The following is a 23,045-nucleotide window of genomic DNA, read 5'->3' on the forward strand; positions in this document are numbered from 1 at the left end:
AGTTTCAATCCTTGGTCTATGCTGAGTTATCTAACATCAATTACAGGAAGAAGACTTACAACACCAGGTTAAAGTCCAGCAGGTTTGTTTCAAATCTACTAGCCCAGTAACAATTCCACTACACCAGTGCCTCCACTGTAACACTTGATGCCTGCAGAGTTTATTAACTGATTATTCAGCCAGCGCAGGTAAGCTTTTGGAAGATTGCTGGATAGTTTAAGTGAATGGGCTAGGGTCTGACAGATGGAATACAATGTTGGCAATTGTGAGGTTATCTATCTTGGTAGGAATAACAGTAAAAGGAATTATTATTTAAATGATAAAATATTAAAACATGCTGCTGGGTGTCCTATGCATGAGTTGCAAAAAGTTGGTTTACAGGTGCAACAGGTGATTAAGAAGGCAAATGGAATTTTATCCTTCATTGCTAGAGGGATGTAGTTTAAGACTAGGGAGGTTATGCTGCAGGTGTACTCCTGAAAATCCTGGAAAAAGGAGGCACAGAATCATAGACCTTCAGGGGGCTAGCAGGGATACTCGCAGTTTTTACACTTCCAGGTCAGAGGCCAAGCGGCCGCCCCGTGCTCCATGGCAGATTCGAACCGCGGAGCTAGACCAAGAAAGAGAAACCCAAATCGGCCGCGCTCCCGACTCTCAAACTCCGCACAATCATTCCCTAGCAGCCTATATTCCCCTGGCCTTCAATCAGCCTGCTGACCCCCCCCCCCCCCCCCCCCCCCCCCCCCCCGGGTGGCTGCGGACTGAGTCCGCGAGTATCCCGACCGGCAATACCAGGTTAGTTCCACACCGTTGGGAGCTCAGCTGGTTGGGGGCGGAGAATGTCGGAGCGGGCTTCTGGCAATAGCCCCCGGCGGCGCAGCATACTACCCAGTGACGCCACTTTCTGGTGCCCGGAGAATTGCCGAATCGGCACCGGGCCCGATTCCGGCGTAAAACTGGTTCTCCGCCCCGGCTCCAGCAGCGATTTCGCGGAGAATTCAGCCCTTAATTTTTTAAGGGCTGCCGATCGGAGAGGTCCCTGCGGCGATTCTCTGGCCCGGATGGGCCGAGGTCCCGCCGCTGGGAGGCCTCTCCCGCCGCCGAGGTTTAAACCACCTCTGGAATGGCGGGCACAGCGGCGCGAGCAGGCCCCCGGGGTCCTGGGGGGGGCGGGGGGTGATCGGACCCCGGGGGGTGCCCCCACGGTGGCCTAGCCCGCGATCGGGGCCCCCCGATCAGGGGCCGGGCCAGTTCCCTGGGTGCACTATGTTCCTCCGCGACCGCCACGGCCTCCACCATGGCGGAGGCGGAAAGGAACACCACATCGCGCATGCGCCGACCGGCAAAAGCCTTTCGGCCAGCCCTGCTGCCGGGGGTGCCGGGTGTTTGCGCCAGCCTTCTGGTGCAAACCGCTCCGGCGCAGGGCTGGCCCCCAAAGGTGGGGATGCGCGACCCCTGAGTGGTTGGCGCCACTCCCCTACTCCGGCACCCTCCGTCACGCTGGGTAGGGGAGAATGCCGCCCCTGATCTGAGCCTGTGACCGGGGTGCCCATCTGCGTGCCCGCCATCATGGCGTCCGTGGCATTGGCTCCGCCCTGTCATGGTGAGCCGTGCCCGGCAGCAGCGCTGTCTTCCCCACCCTCTCTGCACACCCCCCGACCCTGGGGGTGGCCACAGCCATGCCGTCTCGCCATCCTAGGTTCCCCCCACGCCGACCCCTACCTCCTCCGGTCCCAGCGTCAGCCATCATGACTGGTTGACGATTTTTAAAACTATGTTAGAATGATGCTGGCCTGACCTGAGCCAGACGCAGTATCGCTGGGGTCCTGGAGAATCGTACGTCGGGGCACCGCGCAGCCTGGAGAATCGCCATCAGTAGCGTTCGCGCGGTTTTGGCCAGTTGGGAGTATCGCGTCCTGGTCGGACCCACATCGCAGGCCGTCTCGGCGTGAACGCTGATTCTCTGAGCGGGCGCGGGCTCAGAGAATCCTGACCAATATGTCAATTGTGATGGATAAGAAATTATTTAGGGCGCGATTCTCCGCCCCCCACGACGGGTTGGAGAATAGCGGGAGGGCCTCCCGACATTTTTCCCGACCACCCGCTATTCTCCCCCCCCCACGGCCGCCCCACGACACGAATCGCTGCTCGCCGTTTTTTTACGGCGAGCAGCGATTCTCCCCTATCCGATGGGCCGATTTCCCAGGCCTTTATGGCCGTTTTCACGAACTCCAACACACCTGCTATCACAATTCGTGAAAACGGCCGCAAAGTGCCGTTCTCGAGAACCATGGCACCGATTGGCACGGCCGCACTATGGCCGTGCCAATGGTGGCATGGGCCCGTGATCAGTGGGCACCGATCGCGGGCAGCGGGTCCGAACCCCGCGCACTCTTTGTTCCTCCGCCGCCCCGCTGGATCAGTCCGCGGGGCGGCTGAGGGGCATAACGGCCCGCGCATGCGCGGGTTTGACGCATATGCGTGATGACGTCATCCACGCATGCGCGGGTTGGAGCCGTCCAATTCGCGCATGCGCGGCTGACGTCACCGTGCGCGCCAGCCGCCATGAGTCTTGGTGGCCGGGCTTAGCGAACGTTCGCTAAGCCCGCGATGTGTTCTTCACGGGGCCGTGATGCTAGCCCCGACCGGGGGGGTGAATCGGGTCCCGGGAGGGAGCGCGGAGGCTGCCGTGAAACACGGCTGGTTTCACGGCAGCCTTTACGACTCTCCGCATTTGCGGAGAATCGCGCCCTTAGTGTTGAGATGTGGAACAGTGATACAAGGAAGTGATCAGGGCCACATGTGTGGCCTTGAATAGTGGTTGGGAAGTTTACATAGAGGAAGTGATAAGTGTGGGTTAAATTGAAATGAGCGAGCATTGAGCTGGAGACAAATACAGGAGGCTATGGTTAAGGAAGATAGTGGGGCACACCTTGCAGAAAGGAATTAATGTTTTCCAGCAATTGATAATGTTTCAATATGTCCTGCGGCAAAGTTCACAACTTGTTTTCATAGATAAAAATGCAGGGTGAACTGAATCTTCAGTTCCTCTGAACAGTAGGATTCCTGAGATGGAGATTTCTATGAAACCCCTTTTCTCAGATAATGGACTGTATTTAAAGTCATTTCAACTATTTTTAGAACGTTCCACTGAACATCAGTGCATAAAATGGTTGATTGACGAGAATCTGCCACGTGTAGTAGCCAGGTAAGGCATATTTTGATTCAAGCTCAAATCTGAGGAATCTAAAAAGACTCTAAGCTACACGGTTTCTTAGTTATTCAATAGAAAGTTTTGTTTAGTAGCTTATAAATGGTTTTCCTTCATTTTCACATGAGCATGCTGTTGTTGATTTTTTTTAAATTAGAACATGATAGCTTAAAATTCAAAATTTGCTGGTGACGCAAAGATGGGTAAGAAAACAAATTGTGAAGGGGCTACAAAGGGGTATTGATAGGTTACATGAGTGAGCAACAATTTGGAAAATGGAGTATAATGTGGGAAAACGTGAAATTGTCTTTTTTGGCAGGAAGAATAAGAAAGAAGCATATTATCTAAATGGTGAGACATTGCACAGCAGAGGGACCTGGGTGTCCCTGTGCATCAATTATAAAATGTATTTGTGTAAGTACAGAAAGTAATTAGGAAAACTAATAGAATGTTATTGTCTACTGCAAGGGAAATTGAAAGGGAGGTAATGTTTCAGCTGCACAGGCCACTAATAAGACCATGTCACGAGTATTGTGTTGCAGTCTTCGTCTCCTTAATTAAGGAAGGATGTAAACACATCGGAAGCTGTTCAAAGAAGTTTTACTGGACTAGTAGCCGGATTAGGTGGGTTGAATTATGAGGAAAGGTGTGACAGGCTAGGCTTGTACCTGCTGGCGTTCAGAAGAGTAAGAGGTGACTTGATTCAAACAGAAGATCCTGACGGGTCTTGAGCGGGTTGGCATGGAAAGGCTGTTTCCAATTGTGGGAGAATCTGGTTCGGGACTTGTTATAACCTGCCTGCATCCTATTGGCTGGGACTATTAGTTATCCCATGAAATATTTTGTTTATTTAAACAGTAAACATTACAGTTGTTCAAGGCCAAACGGTACAAACACTAAATTTTGCATTGGAGAAACGGGTACCGTCACCTCTGTACCAACGTACGGGGGGCGGGGGGGTGTGGGTAATGATGATATTCTGATTATTAAAACGGTAAACAACACAGTGGTACAAAAACAAACGGTACAATCACTAAACTTTGCGCTGGCGGTAGGATACCCTCACGTCTGTACCAACATAAGGGGGAGAAAGGAGAGGAGGGAAGGGGGGTGGTGGGGAGAGAGGGAAAAGGAGGGTGGTGAGGTGGAAGGAGGGGTTTTGGTGGATGGGGCCAAATAGGGCACTGCCTGAACAATCTATGGAGGCAGAAAAAAAAGAACCCTCAATTATAATGTGAAAAATTCCGGGAGTGCCCCAGGGGATGGGGGATGGGTGGGGGGGGGGGGGGGGGGGGGGGGGGGGGGGGCGACTCAGTGTTTAATTTTTAAATTCTGAAAAGTTCCCGAGGATTTGAAAACTGCCAATGTTTCTATTGTCTCCACTGTCATTGTCTTCCTCCATTATTCAAAAGGGCGGAAGACAAGAACAGGTAACTATAGCCCAGTTAGCTTGACATCTATCAATGGATAAATGTTCCAGTCCATTATAAAGAATGTAATAGCAGAGGGTTTAGAAAACATAATATAATCAAGCAAAGTCAGCATGACTTCATGAAGGGGAAATCATGCCTGACAAATTTATTAGAATTCTTTGAGGTGGTAAAGAACAGTGTAATAAGTCAATGGAGGCAGAAGTCCCGTCAACAGAATTCCTTTTATTTACAAACCCAACAGCTGAACAACCATGACCCATTCAGTCTGCTGTCCACACCAGGGGTGCAGAGTATCTGACACTCCCTGTTACATACACAGAAAGGGGTTCCCTGATTGGGCCACTAATCAGGGGAGTCATATTCTAATTGGCCAATTTTATACATCTCAATCATGTCTCCCCCCCTCCCCCTCAGTCTCCTCTGCTTCAAGGAAAACAATCCAAGTCTATCCAAACTCTCTTCATAACTAACAGCCCAGGCAACATAAGAACATAAGAACATACGAACTAGGAGCAGGAGTAGGCCATCTGGCCCGTCGAGACTGCTCCATCATTCAATGAGATCATGGCTGATCTTTTGTGGACGCAGCTCCACTTTCCCACCCGAACACCATAACCCTTTATTCTTCAAAAAACTATCTATCTTCACCTTGAAAACATTTAATGAACGAGCCTCAACTGCTTCACTGGGCAGGGAATTCCATAGATTTGAATAAATCTCTTCTGCATCCATTCCAGTGCTATGACATCGCTCCTGTAATGTGGGTTCCAGAACTTTCACACAATACTCTAGCTGCGGCTTAATTAATATTACCTCCGTACTCTTAAACCCTATGCCTCGACTAATAAAGGCAAGTATACAATATGCCTTCTTAACCACTGTATCCACCTGCTCTGCTATCTAAAGTGACTGGTGTACATGCACACCAAGATCCCTCCGATCCTTGGAGCTCCCCAGGGTCCTGCCATTTATCATATATTCCCTTACCTTGTTTGTTCTTCCCAAGTGCATCACCTCACGCTTATCCTGATGGAATTCCATTTGCCACTGATTAGCCCATTTGACCAGCCCGTGTATATCCTCCTATAATCAATAGCTATCCTCCTCACTATTTACTATCTCACCAATATTCGTATCAGCCGCTAACTTACTGATCAACCATCCGACATTCATGTGTAAATCACTTATATAAACCACAAACAGCAAGGACCTGAACATTAATCCCTGTGGGACCCCACTGAACACAGGCTTCCAGTCAGAAAAATACCCCTCATCCATCACCCTCTGCTCTTTCTGCCACCTAGAGATTTTTGGCCCAATTTGCCAAATTTCCTTGAATCCCATGGGTTCTTACCTTCATTATCAGTCTCCCACGTGGGACACGATTGATTCCAATGATAAGCAGTGTTGGATTCACCGGGGTTAGAATTGACACTCAAGAGGCTGACAAGCTGCAGCCGCATATGAGCACTCCACCCCCCCCCCCCCCCCCCCCCCCCCCCCCCCCACACACACACCCAGCCAACAAGATGGCAGCGTGGAGAGCGGCACTTCGATTTACGGAACCAGAGTTGGAGACCCTGCTAAATGTCATGGAGAAGGGGTGGGCTACTCTGTACCCCAGGGTTGGAAGGAAGTTGCCACCCACCACCTTACAACAAGTCTGGGAGCTGGAGGCAGACGCCGTGGGCACTGTGAGCCCCACCACCAGGACTGGACAGCAGTGCCGCAAAAAGCTGCACAACCTCCTCAGGGCAACCAGGGTGAGTAGGCAGCACTGTGCCCCTGGTACTAAACCCCACCCCACACACCTTCAATCCTGACCCTCCACTCAGAGAGGGACCAGACCTCACCTACCAGCAATGTGAATGCACCACACTCTGCACAACGTGCCAAGGCCAAGCCGCCAGCAAATCACCCTTGTGCTGCATGCGTCCAACAGCCTAATACTGTGCACTTTCTGTCTCCCCCTCCCCCAGGAGAAGGCGGCCCACAACCACCAGGAGAGGGAAAAGACCTGTGGCCATTCAGCACAACGGAACAGTGGGCACCGGGCCTGGTTGGTGGGCATGGAGAGAGGGCAGTAGCCGAGGCTGATATCAGCATTGGACAGAGACCCTGGTCACGATGGGAGCAGGCCTCCAGGACAGGAAGTGCCAGGGGGCAAGGGAGCCACAGGGGTGAGCTCCATTCATGCACCCATCCCAAGTAGTGTGGGGGCCATCTCGAGGGAGGAGGAGGTGATGGGGCCCGTACTGGCGACTCCTGCAGTGGTGGTGCCAGAACATCACAGTGACCCCCCCCCCCCAACCTCCATCTCTCTCTCCCCTGGCCCTGGCTTATCTGATGGACAACGGGCACAACAGGGCAGCAACATGCCACCTAGGACACCCAGAAGACGGTTACCAAAAGGGACCCAGGTCACAGGCAGCAGGTCGCCTCCTAATGTACCGCCTGGGAGTCCACTTGGACGTAGTGTTGGGACCATGACACCAGAAATGTAGACACTGTGATGATATGCATAAGCAATCTTGAAAATAATAATATGCATGACCTACGACCATTAGGTGGCAATGTGACTCCAACCATGACACCTACCATGTGACTCTGTACCTTGGAGTGTTGTGAGGAAGTTGGGTTGTGGATAGATGTATTTTGCAGTAGCTCTAGAATCTTTAGTTAGTGTTGAAGCCTGTTATATATTTATTACCGTCATCTTTACCATGCCTTTGTTTGGAATAAATTATTTTAACTAGTCAAGAACTAGATGAACTAGATATATCTACAGTCCACCAGTTATTCACTAGTTAGGTTGGCATGGCTGCTCGAATTTGGCATCACGACCAATTCTCTTACCCCATTCCGGCGTCGGCTGACAGAGAATCCTGCCCACTGTCCCTTTAAGGGTTAATGCCAGACTCCAATTGCTGTTCCAAGATGTGGAGATGCCGACTGGGGTGAGCACAGTAAGATGTCTTACAACACCAGGTTAAAGTCCAACAGGTTTGTTTTGAATCGCTAGCTTACTCGGAAAAACATACCAGGAAAATTGTGCTTGAAAATTTGCATTTTGTTTTGTTTTGATAAGAAGGAGGACCTACTGCTTGTGAAAAGAAGGCAGCAACTTTTTTTGCCTTCCAGAAGCTGCGCGCAGCTGGAAATGGATATAAACTGCTTCTAAGTTACTCGACATACTGGAATAGAGTAGTGGCAAGTGTTTGTTGATGCCGCCTGAAAAGCAATGCAAAATACATTGAATGTTTCAGAGATCCACCCTGAGAAAACAGCTATATAACCTGGACTGTTGGAGGCGGGGAAGCAGGGAGTGCCTATGCGTGTGCACACACCACAATGGAATAATTTGTGTATATGTCCTGTCATATGTTAACAACATTTGCGTTCCCAGTGTTAAGACTGGTTTTATAATAAACAAATCAAAATTTTTTTTAAAACATATAAAATTAAACTTTCAGGATCAGTGAGATTTTTGTGCCAGTTAATTATAAACAAGTTACACCATTAAAAAGTAAATCTCGCAGCGTGAGCTGTGGATATGGGCCCCAGCACTTCCGGTTTGGAGTCCGCGCATGCACATGGCAGCGGCCACCAGCGGCGGCCACCAACAGCCGTGCCGAGCTCCATGGTGGACTCAGACCGCGGAGTCAGAAGGAAAAGTGAGACACACACCCCCCCCCCCCACCGATTGGCCGCGCACCCGAGCATCTAACCGTGCAGAACTGAGCCCTGCCCGCCTATGAGCCCCCCCCCCCCCCCTTCCTCCTCCCCCCCCCCTCCTCCCCGGTCTCAGATTCCCTCGCCCCCGATCAGGGCAACCGCGGACTGAGTCCGCAGCCGCCATGCCAGCATCCTGACCGGCAATAGGTGGTTAATTCCACGCTGTCGGGAAATCGGCTGGTCAGGAGCGGAGGATTGCTGGGTGGGTCTATGGCAATGAGCCCCAGCCGTGCGGCGTACTCCGTGGTCCCGCCAGTTTTCGGGTCCCGGAAAATTGCCGAATCGGCGTCAGGCCCGATTACGGCGTGAAAGTGGACTCTTCGCCCCCGCACCCGCCCGATTTTGGCACAGGGCTGCGGAGAATCCAGCCCCGTGTATGTGGACTCCAGAAATTGCTGCCAGTTTCAGAGGAGTAATGATAGGGAATGCTGACAATTTCACCATCATTGCAACTGTAAATTGCAGGTCATTTGCTTCTTCGTGGCCAGTTGAAATACTTCAAATAATGGGTTAACGTTTGCTTTGCAGATTTACAAATTAACTGCTATCATTTTGCACATTAAAATTAAGATCTACACAGCCATTGTTCAATGAAGCCATTTCAGATTCATGTCCATTCAAAATAAAACTTTGCTTTCTTTGCAGCATCGGGAAAAAGGGAGCTCCCTATCTAAATGTCCTGGGGGTAGGAAGTGGTTCTGGTAGGTCCTGCAGTGTCCATTGTTCTGTATCTAATGGTGTATCTGTTGTATTCATAAGGCATGTATTTATCACCCCTTATACAGGGTATCAATCAGGTATCAATTGTCTCTGACAAATGAAAAGTTCAAGTAATGAATGTCAATAGATCCCCTATCGTTCATTCAGCAGCAACCACAAGGATAATGCACACAGGGTTGCTTGAAGGGACAGAAACCCCAAGACCAGACAGTTGATTTCCTAATGGACATGCAATTGCATTGTGGCTCCCAGAAATAGTCGTGATGGTCGTGGTGATGTTGCCCACCCTCCACATCTGGCTGGTGGGAGGGGGAGGCTCTCTGACCATGCAATTCTGCCCTGCATTCCCATTGTGTAGAAAAACAGACTCGACACTCTCACCAGATCTGACAGCATCTGTAGAGAGAGAACAGAGCTAATGGCCGGGATTCTCCGAAACCGCGGCCAAGTGTTGACGCCGGCATAAACACCAGAGTGTTTCATGCCAGCGTCAAGGGGTCTCTTGGTCCAGTGACTCCATGGCCTACGGGGGCCAGCATGGCGCCGGAGTGCTTCGTGCTGCTCCAGCTGTCGATACGCGGCCCTGCACTGCTGGTCGCGGGTCCACACGCGCGGCGGCCGCTTCTATGCCGGCCCTGCGCGACATGGCAGATCCACACAGCGAGCCGGTGCGGAATAATGTAGGCCCTCCCCAGATCACGCACGCCCGCCGATCGGTGACCCCTGATCGCAGGCCTGGCCAGCGTGGAGACTAACCCCCTTACCCCCACCAGGACGGCTACCGCAGCCACAACGGCGAGCTCCCGCCAGGTGGAACCATATGTGGACCACGCCGGCGGGAACTCAGCCTGTCGACTGCGGAGAATCTCCATCGAGGCCTCTTTTAATGACCCCTGACCGGCGCCGTGTTAACTGCACATACGTGACTGGCGCCGATTCTCCGGTTGCCGGAGGTTCGCGTCCCGGCATCAGACCCAATCACAGGTCTGACGCCCCATTCTCCGCCCCTGCCCGGAGCGCGATTTCGGCATGGAGGCTCGGAGAATCACGGCCAATGTTTCCAGTCCAGATGACTCTTTGTCAACACTAGTAGTCCATTGTGTCGTGTTGTTACAAGGGAATAAGCAGAAACGTACAAATGGAGCATAGGATAAAGATTGTACCGGAAGAACTAGCATTGCAAAACCTTTCATTTCAGACTCAAGGCTAACATATTATTATGGCCAGCGCACTGTCAATGGCAGGGTGATTATTTAAGTTTATTGATGACACAAAACTTGGTGGAATATGACTGGTGAGGAGGATGTTGAGAGGCGCTAAAGTGCTGTGGACAAGTTGAGTGAGTGGCTAACTAAGTGACAGATGCAATTAAATGTGGAGAAATGTTAAATTATCCACGTTGGGTGGAGAAGCAGAATGGCAGAGTATAATTTAAACGAATATAGAACATACAGTGCAGTGCCTCTTACATACAGTACAGTTACAGGACTGTTTGGCACAGGGCTAAATCGTTGGCTTTGAAAGCAGACCAAGCAGGCCAGCAGCACGGTTCGATTCCCGTACCAGCCTTCCCGAACAGGCGCCGGAATGTGGCGACTAGGGGCTTTTCACAGTAACTTCATTGAAGCCTACTCGTGACAATATGTGATTTTCATTCATTTTTTCATTTCAGAAGGAGGCTATTCGGCCCATTGAGTCTGCAACGATCCACTTAAGCCCTCACTTCCACCCTATCCCTGTAACCCAATAACCCCTCCTAACCTTTTTGGTCAACCCAATCCACCTAACCTGCACGTCTTTGGACTGTGGGAGGAAACTGGAGCACCCGGAGGAAACCCACGCAGACACGGGGAGAACGTGCAGACTCCACACAGACAGTGACCCAACGGGGAATCAAACCTGGGACCCTGGTGCTGTGAAGCCACAGTGCTATCCACTTGTGCTACCGTGCTGTCTGAAGATAGATTGGAAATGTTCACATACAAAGGGACCCAGCTGTCCTAGTACACCAGTCACTGAAAATAGCATGCAGTTAGGAAAGTGAATGGTATGTTGGCCTTCAGTGCAAGAGGATTTGAGTACAGGAGCAAGGATGTCTTATTGCAGCTGTACAGGGCCTTGGTGAGACCACTCCTGGAGTATTGGGTGCAGATTTGGTCTCCTTGGGCTGGATTCTCAATTTTTGGGACTATGACCCCACGCCATCGGGTCAACTGTGGTCTTTTACGCCAGGAAAACTGGCGTCAAAAGGCCACAGATTCCCTGTTTTGCTGGGGGCTAGCAAAGAACCGGCGTACAGTTCGCAGCTCTAGCTGCCGATACGGCCCCCTGCACTTCCGGGTCAGGGGCCGCGCATGCGCACGGTGACGGCCTTCAGCGGCAGCGCTGTGCTCTATGGTGGACTCAGCTCGCGCACCTGGACCGGCGAAATAGTGACCCGCATCGGCCGCTCGTGCACCCCGACCGCCCACACACATTGGCCCCAGCCCCAAATGAAGAACCCCCTGCCCGCCGATCGGCCCTCCCCCAACTGTGGCGGCACCGGACTGAGTCCGTAACGGACGAAGGACTATGTGAGAACCACGCCGTCGGGAATTCGGCCGGTCCCGGATGGAGCATCGTGGGGCAGGCCTCAGGCAATGGCCTGAGGTGGTGGATACTCGGCGCGGCGTACTCCACGGGTATGCCGATTTCGGGGCAGGAGGGGGGAGAATTGTGAAACCGGCATTGGTCCCGACTTCTTGCGCCAACACAGATTCTCCACCTCGACGCTGAGAATCCAGCCCCTTATCCAAAAAAGCATACTTTCCGTGGAGACATTACAGCCGGGATTCTCCCCTATCCGGTGGGGTGGGGGGTCCAGGCGTGTGGAGCGGCGTGAACCACTCCGGCGTCCGGCCGCCCCAAAGGTGCGTAATTCTCACATCGAGGGGCTAGGCCCACGCCAGAGTGGTCTCCACTCTGCTGGCTGGTGTGAACGGCCTTTGGCTCCACGCCAGCTGGGGCCGAAAGGACTTCGCCAGCCGGCGTAAGTTCGCACATGCGCTGGAGCGTCAGCGGCTGCTGACATCATACCGGCTCATGCGCAGGGGAGGGGGTCTCTTCCGCCTCCGCCATGGTGAAGGTAATGGCGGAGGCAGAAGAAAAAGAGTGCCCCCACGGCACAGGCCCCCCCGCCGATTGGTGGGGGTGGGAGAGGCCTGTCAGTGGCGGGACTTCGGCCCATCACGGGCCGGAGAATCGCCGCGTGGGGCCCACCGACCAGCGCGGCGCGATTCCTGCTCGCGCCGAATCTCGGGGGGCGGAGAATTCGGGACACGGCAGGGGCGGGATTGACGCCGGCCCCGGGCGATTCTCCGACCCCCGGGGGCTCGGAGAATCCCGACCTACATCTTCACCACACTGATTCTTGTGATGACAGGATTGTTGTATAAGGAGAGATTTGGATCACTAGGTCTGTATTCACTGGGATTTAGAATAATGTGAGAAGATCTAACTGACAAGTATAAAATCCTGACAGGGCTGGACAGACTGGATGCAGGGATGTTGTTTCCTCTGGTTGTGGGTGGGTGGGGGGGGGGGGGGGGGGGGGGGGGGGGGTTTGGAAGAAGGGCTCACAGTCTCAGGATACGGAGTAGGCTATTTAGGACTGTGATGAGGAGAAATGTCTTCGCTCAGAAGTGTGTTGAACCTGTGGGTTTCTCCACCACAGAAATCACAAGGAAGACAAAGGATGGCAGGAAAGTATGAGAAGACATGGACCCGCTCCCCTTGTCCCCACTCTCCCCCACCAGACCCCAAACCCCATGTTTCCCGGACTCTTCTCGGAGCTCATGCTAGAGGTGTTGAAGGACCGAATTGAGGTTTCCAGTGGATCTGAGGAAGTGTGAGAGTTTGTGCAGCACCAGATGTGTGGGCCCACACATCTGGATGCCGTTCTGTAAGTGGTTTAATGATCCACTAAAAGAACCAAAGGTGATAACACTTTTAGATTTCTATCATCGTTAACTGACTTCCCTCGAGTTCTCCTCCTCAGCACTCCTCAGGACAACAAACCTTGAGGCTTCATTTTCGCAAGACACCTCCTCATATCCTCAAATTCATCCTTCATGGTCATCCTCCACACATGTTTTCATTCCACCCTCTCCACACATCTCACTTCTCACATTCATATCTCTCTGGCTTCCCTCCTTGCAGGATAAGAGAGTTCACATCTCCATTGAGAGACAGAGAACCCAGGTTCGTACTGAGGCTGTTGCAGCAATGACTGCTGAGGAGGACCAGACTCTGGTCATCAGGGTGGCATTGTCCGTGGCATAAGCAACGACGAGATGTTCATGACTCATTGAACTGGTTCGAGAATTAGATATCACACTGTCACTCGGTACCCATACACCCATAATGGCTGAGCGGATCATCAACGGAAATGTCACGATATTGACCAAGGAGCATTTGGACCCTTTCCATGTCAGCAATAAATTGTGTTTTTTATTTCAGAACGAACTGGGCTTCTGATTTTCACTGTCATGTGAACACCCTCCACCAGTGCAGATACACACATACCTCAGTGGGTCCTGCATTTGAGACATGCCAAGGGCACTAAGGGTGCAAGCACCAGAGGTGTGGAGAGCTGAGTGTCAGGGCTCTGCCAGGAACCCACATCGCTCACTTTGGCGTTCTCTTCTTTTCAGTGCATGGTTCTGAAGAATCGTGGAGCCAGTTGAGTTGTCTAATTTACTCATAATGATCGAGCAGCTGCAGAGACTTTGATGTGCCACTGCGCATGGTCAGGTCCAATGCCCTACAGAAGAGGAGGAGGTTGGCCTGTAGCTGATCCGGGAGCAGCACCACAGATGGTGGAGCCTTGTAGGAGACACTACCGACATTGGTGGCCCCCAATCATGAGCCTGGCTGTTCTGGAGGCCACCCCCCCGTGATGGATCCCCCCGCCCCTCCCACCAGGGCGGCCACAGATTGAGTCCACAGCCGGCACTTCGAGCTCCCACTGGGTGGAACCATGAGTGGACCACGCCGACGGGAACCTGGCCAGTTGTCGGCAGAGAATTGCCTCAGGGGCTCCTTTCAATGGTCCCCGACTAATATCGGTGCGATTGGTGCTGATTCTCCCGTCCCCAGAGAATCGCGGGAAGGTGCGGACCCGATCGCTGGTCTGATGCCCCATTATCCGCCCCGGCACCGAGCGCAATTGCGACGCGGAGGCTCGGAGAATCCTGGCCATTTGGCCCTTCGAACCTTCTCCACAATTCATGATGATCATGGATGTGCAGCAAATTCAATACCCTGATCCAGTCTTCCCCCCATATCTCTCAATCCCTTTAACCCCAAGAGCTATATCTAATTCCTTCTTGAAATTACGCAACATTTTGGCCTCAACTACTTTCTGCAGTAGTGAATTCAACAGATTCACCTCTCCCTGGGTTAAGAAATTTCTCCTCATTTCAATCCTAAAAGATTTGGCCCTTATCCTGAAACTATGACACCTAGAACGTTAATGGAAGAACAAAGGTCAGTGATCAGTGAAAGTAAAACTAAAGAACAAGTGACGAGTTGCCCGCTTCTACCACTTTCCCAAAATCCACAAACTGGGCTGCCTTGGTAGATCCAGCATATTAGACTGTTCCTGCCCCACTGAATTTTTTTCTTCCTCTTGACTCCATCCTTTCTGTCCTTGTCCAGTCTCTTCCCACCGACATTTGTAGGTTCCTCTGATCACCTACATCCTTTTCCCAATTTCCAGTTTCTTGGCCTGAACCGCCTCTTCACTATGGATATCTATTGCCCTCTACATCGCAGTCCACCACCAAGAGAGTCTGAGGGCTTTCCAGGTCTTCCTTAAACAAAGAACTGAACAATCCCCATCCACCATGACTCTCCCTTCCTGGCTGAAATAATTCTGTCGCTAAACAATTTCTCCTTTAACTTGTCTCACTTACTCCAAATGAAAGGTGTGGCTATGGGTACCGAGTTATCACTGTTTTTGTGACGTTTATGGAACATTCCTTGTTCCAATCCGACTCAGGCACCTCCCGCAACTCTTTTTTTGTTAGATTGATGATTGTATCAGTGCTGGTGCTCTTGTCAAGACTTGGAAATTGTTTATTGATTTTGCTTCTAATTTCTACCCCTCTCACCCTCATATTCTCCATCTCCAACACTTCCCTTCCTTTTCTTGTCGTCTCTGACTCTATTTGAACTGAAGTGAAAATCGCTTATTGTCACAAGTAGGCTTCAAATGAAGTTACTTGTGAAAAACCCCTAGTCACCACATTCCGGCACCTGTTCAGGGAGGCTGGTACGGGAATTGAACCTTGGTCTGCTGGCCTGCCTGGGTCTGCTTTCAAAACCAGCGATTTAGCCCTGTGCTAATCCAGTACTGCTTCCAGCAATAGGTTGACCACCAATATTCATTACAAGCCAAGTGACTCCCAAAGCTATTTCAATTACAGATCCTCACATTCTGCTTTCTGTAAGGACTCCATCCCATCCTCCCAGTTTCTCGGCCAAATTGTTCTGATGATGTAACCTTCGAAAATGGTGCTTCTAGTCTGTCTGCCTTTATCATTAACTGAGGTTCCCCTGACAACCGTGAGGTTGACAGGACACTCAAACGGGTCTAACCCAACATGCGCACACTGCTCTTACCCCTTCCCCTCCCTCCCAGAACCATGACAGGATCTTCCTTTCCCTCACTGGGACCACCAGCCTCCACATTCAAGGAATCATCCTCTGCCATTTCTACCAGCATGATTCAACTCCCAAATGCATCTTCCCTTCACCCCCACTGTCAGCATCCTGCAGGGATTAGTTCCTCTTGGTCTACTCCTCTATACACAATAACACCTCACCCTTTCCCACAGCACCTTCACATACAATTGCAGAAATTGCAACACTTGCCCCTTTACCTCTTCACTCCTCACCGTTCAAGGCTCCAGATGTTTCTTTCAGGTGAAGCAACATTTCACTTGCTTTGTGGAACACCTTCGCTCAGTCTGCAATGACTGCAACATTCCTGTCAATTGTCATTTCAACTCAGCATCCTGCTCTCATGCCCACACATCCATCCTTGGCCTGCTGCAATGTTCCTGTGAAACCCATCGCAAACTGGGAAGAGCAGCACCTTATCTTTCAATTAGACACATTACAATACCCGGGACTCACATTTAGTTCAACAACTTTAGGTTGTGATGTCTTCCATCTTGACCCCTTTTTATATCCAAAATTCTTTTTGTCCCAATGCAACACCCCCCTCCCTGATTGTGCCATCTGTCACTTGTTCATTATTTTGCCTTGACTGGAGACTGACCTTTGTTCTTGCATTAACACATTCTGCTATTTTCCCTATATACCACAATCAGCACCTTCTAAAGCTCTTCACACTGCTGTTAACACTTGCTTTGTCTCGTGGCCTATGTAAATTGCAATGTCTCATTGCAGGCGCCGGAATGTGGCGACTAGGGGCTTTTCACAGTAACTTCATTGAAGCCTACTCATGACAATAAGCAATTTTTATTTTCATTTCATCTCATCGGTAGCACAGTGGTTAGCACTGTTGCTCCACAGCAGCAGGGTCCCAGGTTTGATTCCCGGCTTGAGTCGCTGTCTGTGTGGAGTCTGCACATTCTCTTAAACAGGGATGTTACATTAGCCACTTTCCAGTCTTCTGGGACCCTTCCTGCCTCGATTGATTCCTGAAAGATCATCACCAATGCCAATGCCTCCACAGTTTCCTCAGCTATCTCTTTCAGGACCCTGGGGTGTAGTCTATCCAGTCCAGGTGACTTATTCACCTTCAGACCTTTCAGTTTCCCCAGAACCTTTTCCTTAGTAATAGTCACTTCACTCGCCTCTGCCCCCTAGTTCTCCTGGAGCTCTGGCATCCCACTGGTGTCTTCCACCGTGAAGACTGATGCAAAGTAACTATTCAGTTTGTCTACCTTTTCTTTGTTTCCTATTATTATTTCTGCAGCCGCATTTTCCAGTAGTCCATTGTCTATTTTTGCCTCTCTCTTACCTTTTATATATTGAAAAAAACCATCCTATCTTCCTTTGTATTACTAGCTAGCTTGCACTCATACTTCATCTTCTCCACCCTTATTGCTTTTATAGTTGTCCTCTGCTCGCTTTTAAAGGCTTCCCAATCCTCTACTTTCCCACTAATCCTCTCCACTTTGTAAGCTTTTTCTTTAGCTTTTATGCTATCCTTGACTTCCCTCGTCAGCCATGGATGCCTTGTCCTCCCCTCTGCATGTTTCTTCCTCCTTGGGATGAATTTCTGGTGTGCCTCCCTAATAACCCCCAAAAACCCCTGCCATTGCTGTTCCACTGTCTTCCCTGCTAGGCTCCTTTTCCAATCAACTCTGGCCAGCTCCTCCCTCATGTCTTTGTAGTTACCCTTATTTAATTGTAATACTGTTACATCTGATTGCAGCTTCATATTGTTGTTACATAAACCCCTGTAGCTCCAACTGGTGGAATCACTGTTCACTGGACTTTGGTTTGAGTCTTTTGTTAGCAACAAAGATGTTGGAAACGTACTCACATTGTAAGGTGAGCTTCTTTATGTACCATGATGTTGTTGGAGATTTCCTGCTACCTGCCCTGCAACTCGTGAAGTTTTGAATCTTACACTTGCCTAGTTCTCAAAAAGCATGTGTGACCAATGGCAGTCCTGCGTGTGGGACATAGGCCCATTGAGTTGTATAGTAACCAACTTGTTTGTCAAGAAAAGACTGGAATTGAGTCAACCATCTGTAGATTTAATATTGCCATGTTCCAGGGACCGTTGATGGAATTGGATCATCATCACAATTTTGCCATCTCAAGTCTATCGTTTATTAACGTTGAATATATTTTATTCTAAAATAAAACTGATGCGCTGTGTTGTTTTATGAATTTGCTAATACAACTTGAAATGAAACAAAAATAAATCATACTTTCTTCAAATTCTTATTTAACATCATTATTTTTAAATGTGTTCCACTTGATATTTCAAAATAAAATGACTAATTTTAATGTTTTGTATAGAAGCTTGTGTGATAACGTATCAATCTGTTCTCTCTTGGATGTTTAAAATTAATTAAATCTTACTTGAGACTGAGTGTAAAAGGCAAGATATAGAGATTGCACAGCATTGCAGAAATCAATTAATTAGCTCACTAATTAAGAGTGGATAATTAAATGTTGGATATAAATGATTAAACTTACTGCTGAATGCTTCCCAATGTAAACAGCAGATGAACTGTATCTCAACAGCATCGGCTTGTTATTTCACTCCAGTTCCATGTAGAATGATTCCAGAGGACAAATTACATTTGGACAAGGTTTTAGAAGCTGTTGTTTTTCTGGAAAAGTGCAGACTGTAAATCATCAACGTCAAATTCAAGAAATACAGACGGAATTATGTTTGACTGCAACAAAGAAATGTTGCAGATTTGTCCATCAGTTCCCATGTTCAAGAACTTCACTCTAAATTTGAGAAAGATTGACCTGGTCAAAAAAGCTAAAGGATTTTGTTCAGATGTCAAATCACATAGGAACACACATGATATAAGTCACAGAAATGGACCAACTAGTCCATACTGGGGTTTACGTCCCACTCGATTATCCTGCAATCTCTCTTAATCTAAATCCACTATGATGCCACTCTATTCCTTTCTCCCTCATGTCCATGTCTAGCCTTACATTTATGTAACCATGTTTTTGATATTAATCACTTCCTGTGGTAGCAAGTTTCACACCACGCCTTGGGTAAAAAGACATCTTTGAATGAATAATCTCTTTGCCTGTCTTTTGATGTGCTCTCCGCTACTGTCTACATACATATGTGCCTCTTTCTTAACCCTTCTGTCTTTATTTAGGCTTAGTGGTCCAGACAATCTACATTTATTTCTCTTATCTGCTTTGGTTCAATTCCCATTTCTGAGTCCAACAGTGAATCTTCCCTTCGGAATAACATTTCGAGTGGAATAAGCCTCTTCTTCACAACCTTTCCTTGTTGGGCTGTTTACATTTTGGGTTAGAAAGGAAACCTGATCACATTGCAGGAATGCCATTCGCTTATCATTTTTGCTATTATTATCGACCAATTAATATAGGAGTAGTTTTAAACCACCTATTATTCTATCTTGGTCGTGTGATCTTATTTCAATGTATTCATCTTATTTCCTTACCAAATAGTAGACTTGATTTCTAATCACATAATTGACGGAAAATAAAATTAGTTAGTAATGCCGTTGGAAAAATAAAATTGTTTGCAGTTCAGTAGATATTGATTTGAAAGGTAAAGGAAAATTGAAATGATAAGTAAACAAGTTAAAGGAAGTCATGAAATCCCAATAGTTTTAATGAAGTTAAATTACTTCATGTGTAGATTTTCTGTAATTAATTAATGGACAGAAGAATTGAGAAATGTTCTGTGTTCCCATTCAGGTCAAATTGACTTAGAAATACTTGGCAAAATTCAATCCCAACATCCAGGCCGTTATATTCATAATGAAGTGGTGGAGCTGAATCCACAGCAAATCTCCAAATACAAAGGTATTGTTTTGAATTTAAGGATTCATGTACGCTACTTCTTTTCAGGTGAAAGTGGCATCTTTGATCTGTTTCCGGTCATGGATCATGTGTGGGTATGGCTTAATTATTCTATTGACTGATCACAAACCCATGTAAAGATGGCTGGTACCCATTTTCAGCAAAAGACTTCACATCAAAGAGATGTAAGTGCATTCCAAGCTCTAAATCCATTCCAATAACTCAAGAGTGTGATTTCACTGCACTTACCTCTCTTTAATGTGGTCAATGTTTACAAACATTACAGTTTCACCACTTAGCCACTGTAGCATGAAGGGATATGGGTGGATCAAAACTGCAAATGGTTTGTACAAGCTGTTAAACATGGGCAAACACTAGAAAGCTATGAATGGCTTGCAGCTAATGGATCGGTGGGAACAAGAGGCAGGCATATTTGCTCGTCTTTGAGTAAAGGACATGTGGACCTGCAAGGTAATTATTACAGCTATAATCTTCCAACTGCCTCTGTCTGGACTGCTCTCTAGCTTCCAGACAGGTGTCCCTTTTCTTGGGGAGGGGGGGACTGTGTGGGCAGCGGTTTGAGTGTGGGGGGCCTGTGAAGAGGGTTCCTTTAGGCAGGCGATCCCTGTTGGGGACTCCCTTTTCCAAAGGTTACAATGGGGGATTCCCCTGTAACATAGGTCCCTGAGGGAACTCCCTATTACGGGGGTTCATGAGGGCATTCCCCTTTTTACAGGTGCCCTTGTGGGAGTCCCCCTTCAAAGGACCAGGGGGTTATCCCTATTTCAGGGGTCTTTGTTGGGGCGGGGTGTGAGAGGGTCTGATAAGAAGGCGAGGACCGGCAGTGCATTGTTGGAGGGGAGTAGCCCTCGGATGGTCTCCACCAGCATGGCCCTGGGCTTGTGAACAGCCCACCACGAGGTCCATCATGTCAGGGCCATGCTGGTAAAAACCACAAGTGATACACACTCACGTGATTCCTGGCCACGGGGACCGGAGAAAGATGGGAGGCCGGAGCATAGGGTGCCGGGCTCGCGTAATAGATGCAAATGAGTAATTGTGACCCACTTTCACTTACTTCCCCACCATTGCGCCTTGAGGACCTAATTCACGCCGCCAGTGGGGGTCAGAGCATTGCATGTGGGTTGGTGCCTGGTGCCATTTCCAATTTTCCCCTGACACCCGATTATCCATCCCACAGGGAATACATTCCAAGCATCCCGGGAGGGAGAATCCCACCCAATGTCTCCTTCTTTATCGCCAAATATTTCCTTTGGTGAATATTGCACTTCGTAGAAAAATACCCAATTGAAATTTGTCGCCTTCCTGCAGCAGTACAGCCACATCACTCACATCAATTGCCACATTAAATAGCTTGGCATAATTAGCTGTCATCAACACTAATTGATGTATGGCCTAAGAATGTGACTTGATCTTTCACAAATTCACAGTTAGCCAAATTTACCACCAATCCAGCTACCTTTAACACAGTGTTTTTCGAAGTGGGAGCCGTGACCCCGGGTTGGTGTAAAATGGGTTTCAAAAAGGTCTTCAAAAATGATCCCCAAAGATCGCCTGACCTTTTCTTGCCAGTTTCTGCCTGGAGTCTTTGTTCTTTGTTCTAAATGGCCCCGACTGGAATTGTTCCCCGAGGGATGGCAGATTTCCTTTCCGAAATAACATGAGTGAATCAGATGGGATTTTCTGACAATCAACAATTATCTCATTGTCATCATTAAACTTTTAATTTTGGATTTTTTGTTGAATTCAAATACCACAATTTGACATGGCGGTGTTCTAACCCGGGTCCCTAGTGCATTACCCCACATCTCTGGATTACTGGTCCAGTGACAATGCCACTATGCCTCGCCTCCCTGCATCTTGTGCCCACACTCTCAGCAATTCGTCCATGCTAATCAAAGCTCCGCTGCCCTTACGAACTACAGCACCAGGTCACCCCCCTCCAGCAGTCTTCCCTCGATCTTCAGGCTTCTCTCAACCCCACTTTGTTCCAAATCGTGTCCCCGCAGCTGCCTCTTTAATTAGGAGCTTATTTCTCTGCTCTGTTCCTTCACATTTACTCAACCATACCTGTTTCAGATTGCTTCCCTTGTCCCTTACTGAGGCTGCCTTCTGGGGCCTGTTGCGGTCGCACACCCTAGTTTGGGACCTTCTTCTTGGTTTGGAACTTTCTCCCCGTCCCCTTCCTGTGTCCTGCTCCTTGAGATATCTCCTTTGGTATGATGTTCCTCTTCATGGTCACCTGACCTACTTTTTACACAATTTCACTTTTCTTGAAAGCTTTCTATAGATATGTCAGGAATAAAAGAATGACTCGGGTAACAGTAGGGCCAGTCAAGGACAGTAGTGGGAAGTTGTGCGTGGAGTCCGAGGAGATAGAGAGGTGCTAAATGAGTATTTTTCGTCTGTATTCACACAGGAAAAAGACAAAGTTGTCGAGGAGAATACTGAGATACAGGCTACTAGACTAGAAGGGCTTGAGGTTCATAAGGAGGAGGTGTTAGCGATTCTGGAAAGAGTGAAAATAGATAAGTCCCCTGGGCTGGATGGGATTTATCCTAGGATTATCTGGGAAGCGAGGGAGGAGATTGCTGAGCCTTTGGCTTTGATCTTTAAGTCATCTTTGTCTACAGGAATAGTGCCAGAAGACTGGAGGATAGCAAATGTTGTCCCCTTGTTCAAGAAGGGGAGTAGAGATAACCCCGGTATCTATAGACCAGTGAGCCTTACTTCTGTTGTGGGAAAAGTCTTGGAAAGGTTTATAAAAGATAGGATGTATAATCATCTGGAAAGGAATAATTTGATTAGAGATATTCAACATGGTTTTGTGAAGGGTAGGTCGTGCCTCACAAACCTCATTGAGTTCTTCGAGAAGGTGACCAAACAGGTGGATGAGGGTAAAGCAGTTGATGTGGTGTATATGGATTTCAGTAAAGCATTTGATAAGGTTCCCCACGGTAGGCTATTGCAGAAAATACAGAGGAATGGGATTCAGGGTGATTTAGCAGTTTGGATCAGAAATTGGCTAGCTGATAGAAGACAAAGGGTGGTGGTTGATGGGTAATGTTCAGACTGGAGTTCAGTTACCAGTAGTGTACCACAAGGATCTGTTTTGGGGCCGCTGCTGTTTGTCATTTTTATAAATGACCTGGAGGAGGGCGTAGAAGGATGGGTGAGTAAATTTGCAGATGACACTAAAGTCGGCGGAGTTGTGGACAGTGCAGAAGGATGTTACAAGTTACAGAGGGACATAGATAAGCTGCAGAGCTGGGCTGACAGGTGGCAAATGGAGTTTAATGCAGAAAAGGGTGAGGTGATTCATTTTGGAAGGAATAACAGGAAGACAGGAACAGGAACAGGAACAACAGGGC

The 23,045-nt window shown here is 48.9% G+C and overlaps 1 protein-coding gene across 1 annotated transcript in view; it reads left to right on the forward strand.

Moving 5' to 3' along the window:
- Positions 1-3,063: 3,063 nt before the first annotated feature.
- LOC119962448 (histamine N-methyltransferase-like) overlaps positions 3,064-23,045 on the forward strand; it is a 39,846-nt gene continuing 19,864 nt past the window's right edge. Inside the window, exons 1-3 of the mRNA XM_038790404.1 lie at positions 3,064-3,208; positions 9,025-9,080; positions 19,549-19,656. Coding sequence (XP_038646332.1) covers positions 3,072-3,208; positions 9,025-9,080; positions 19,549-19,656 — 301 coding nt within the window. The 5' untranslated portion in view covers positions 3,064-3,071. The remainder of the gene's footprint in view (positions 3,209-9,024; positions 9,081-19,548; positions 19,657-23,045) is intronic.

This window comes from Scyliorhinus canicula, chromosome 2, assembly GCF_902713615.1.
Source record: "Scyliorhinus canicula chromosome 2, sScyCan1.1, whole genome shotgun sequence".
Classification (NCBI taxonomy): Eukaryota; Metazoa; Chordata; class Chondrichthyes; order Carcharhiniformes; family Scyliorhinidae; genus Scyliorhinus; species Scyliorhinus canicula.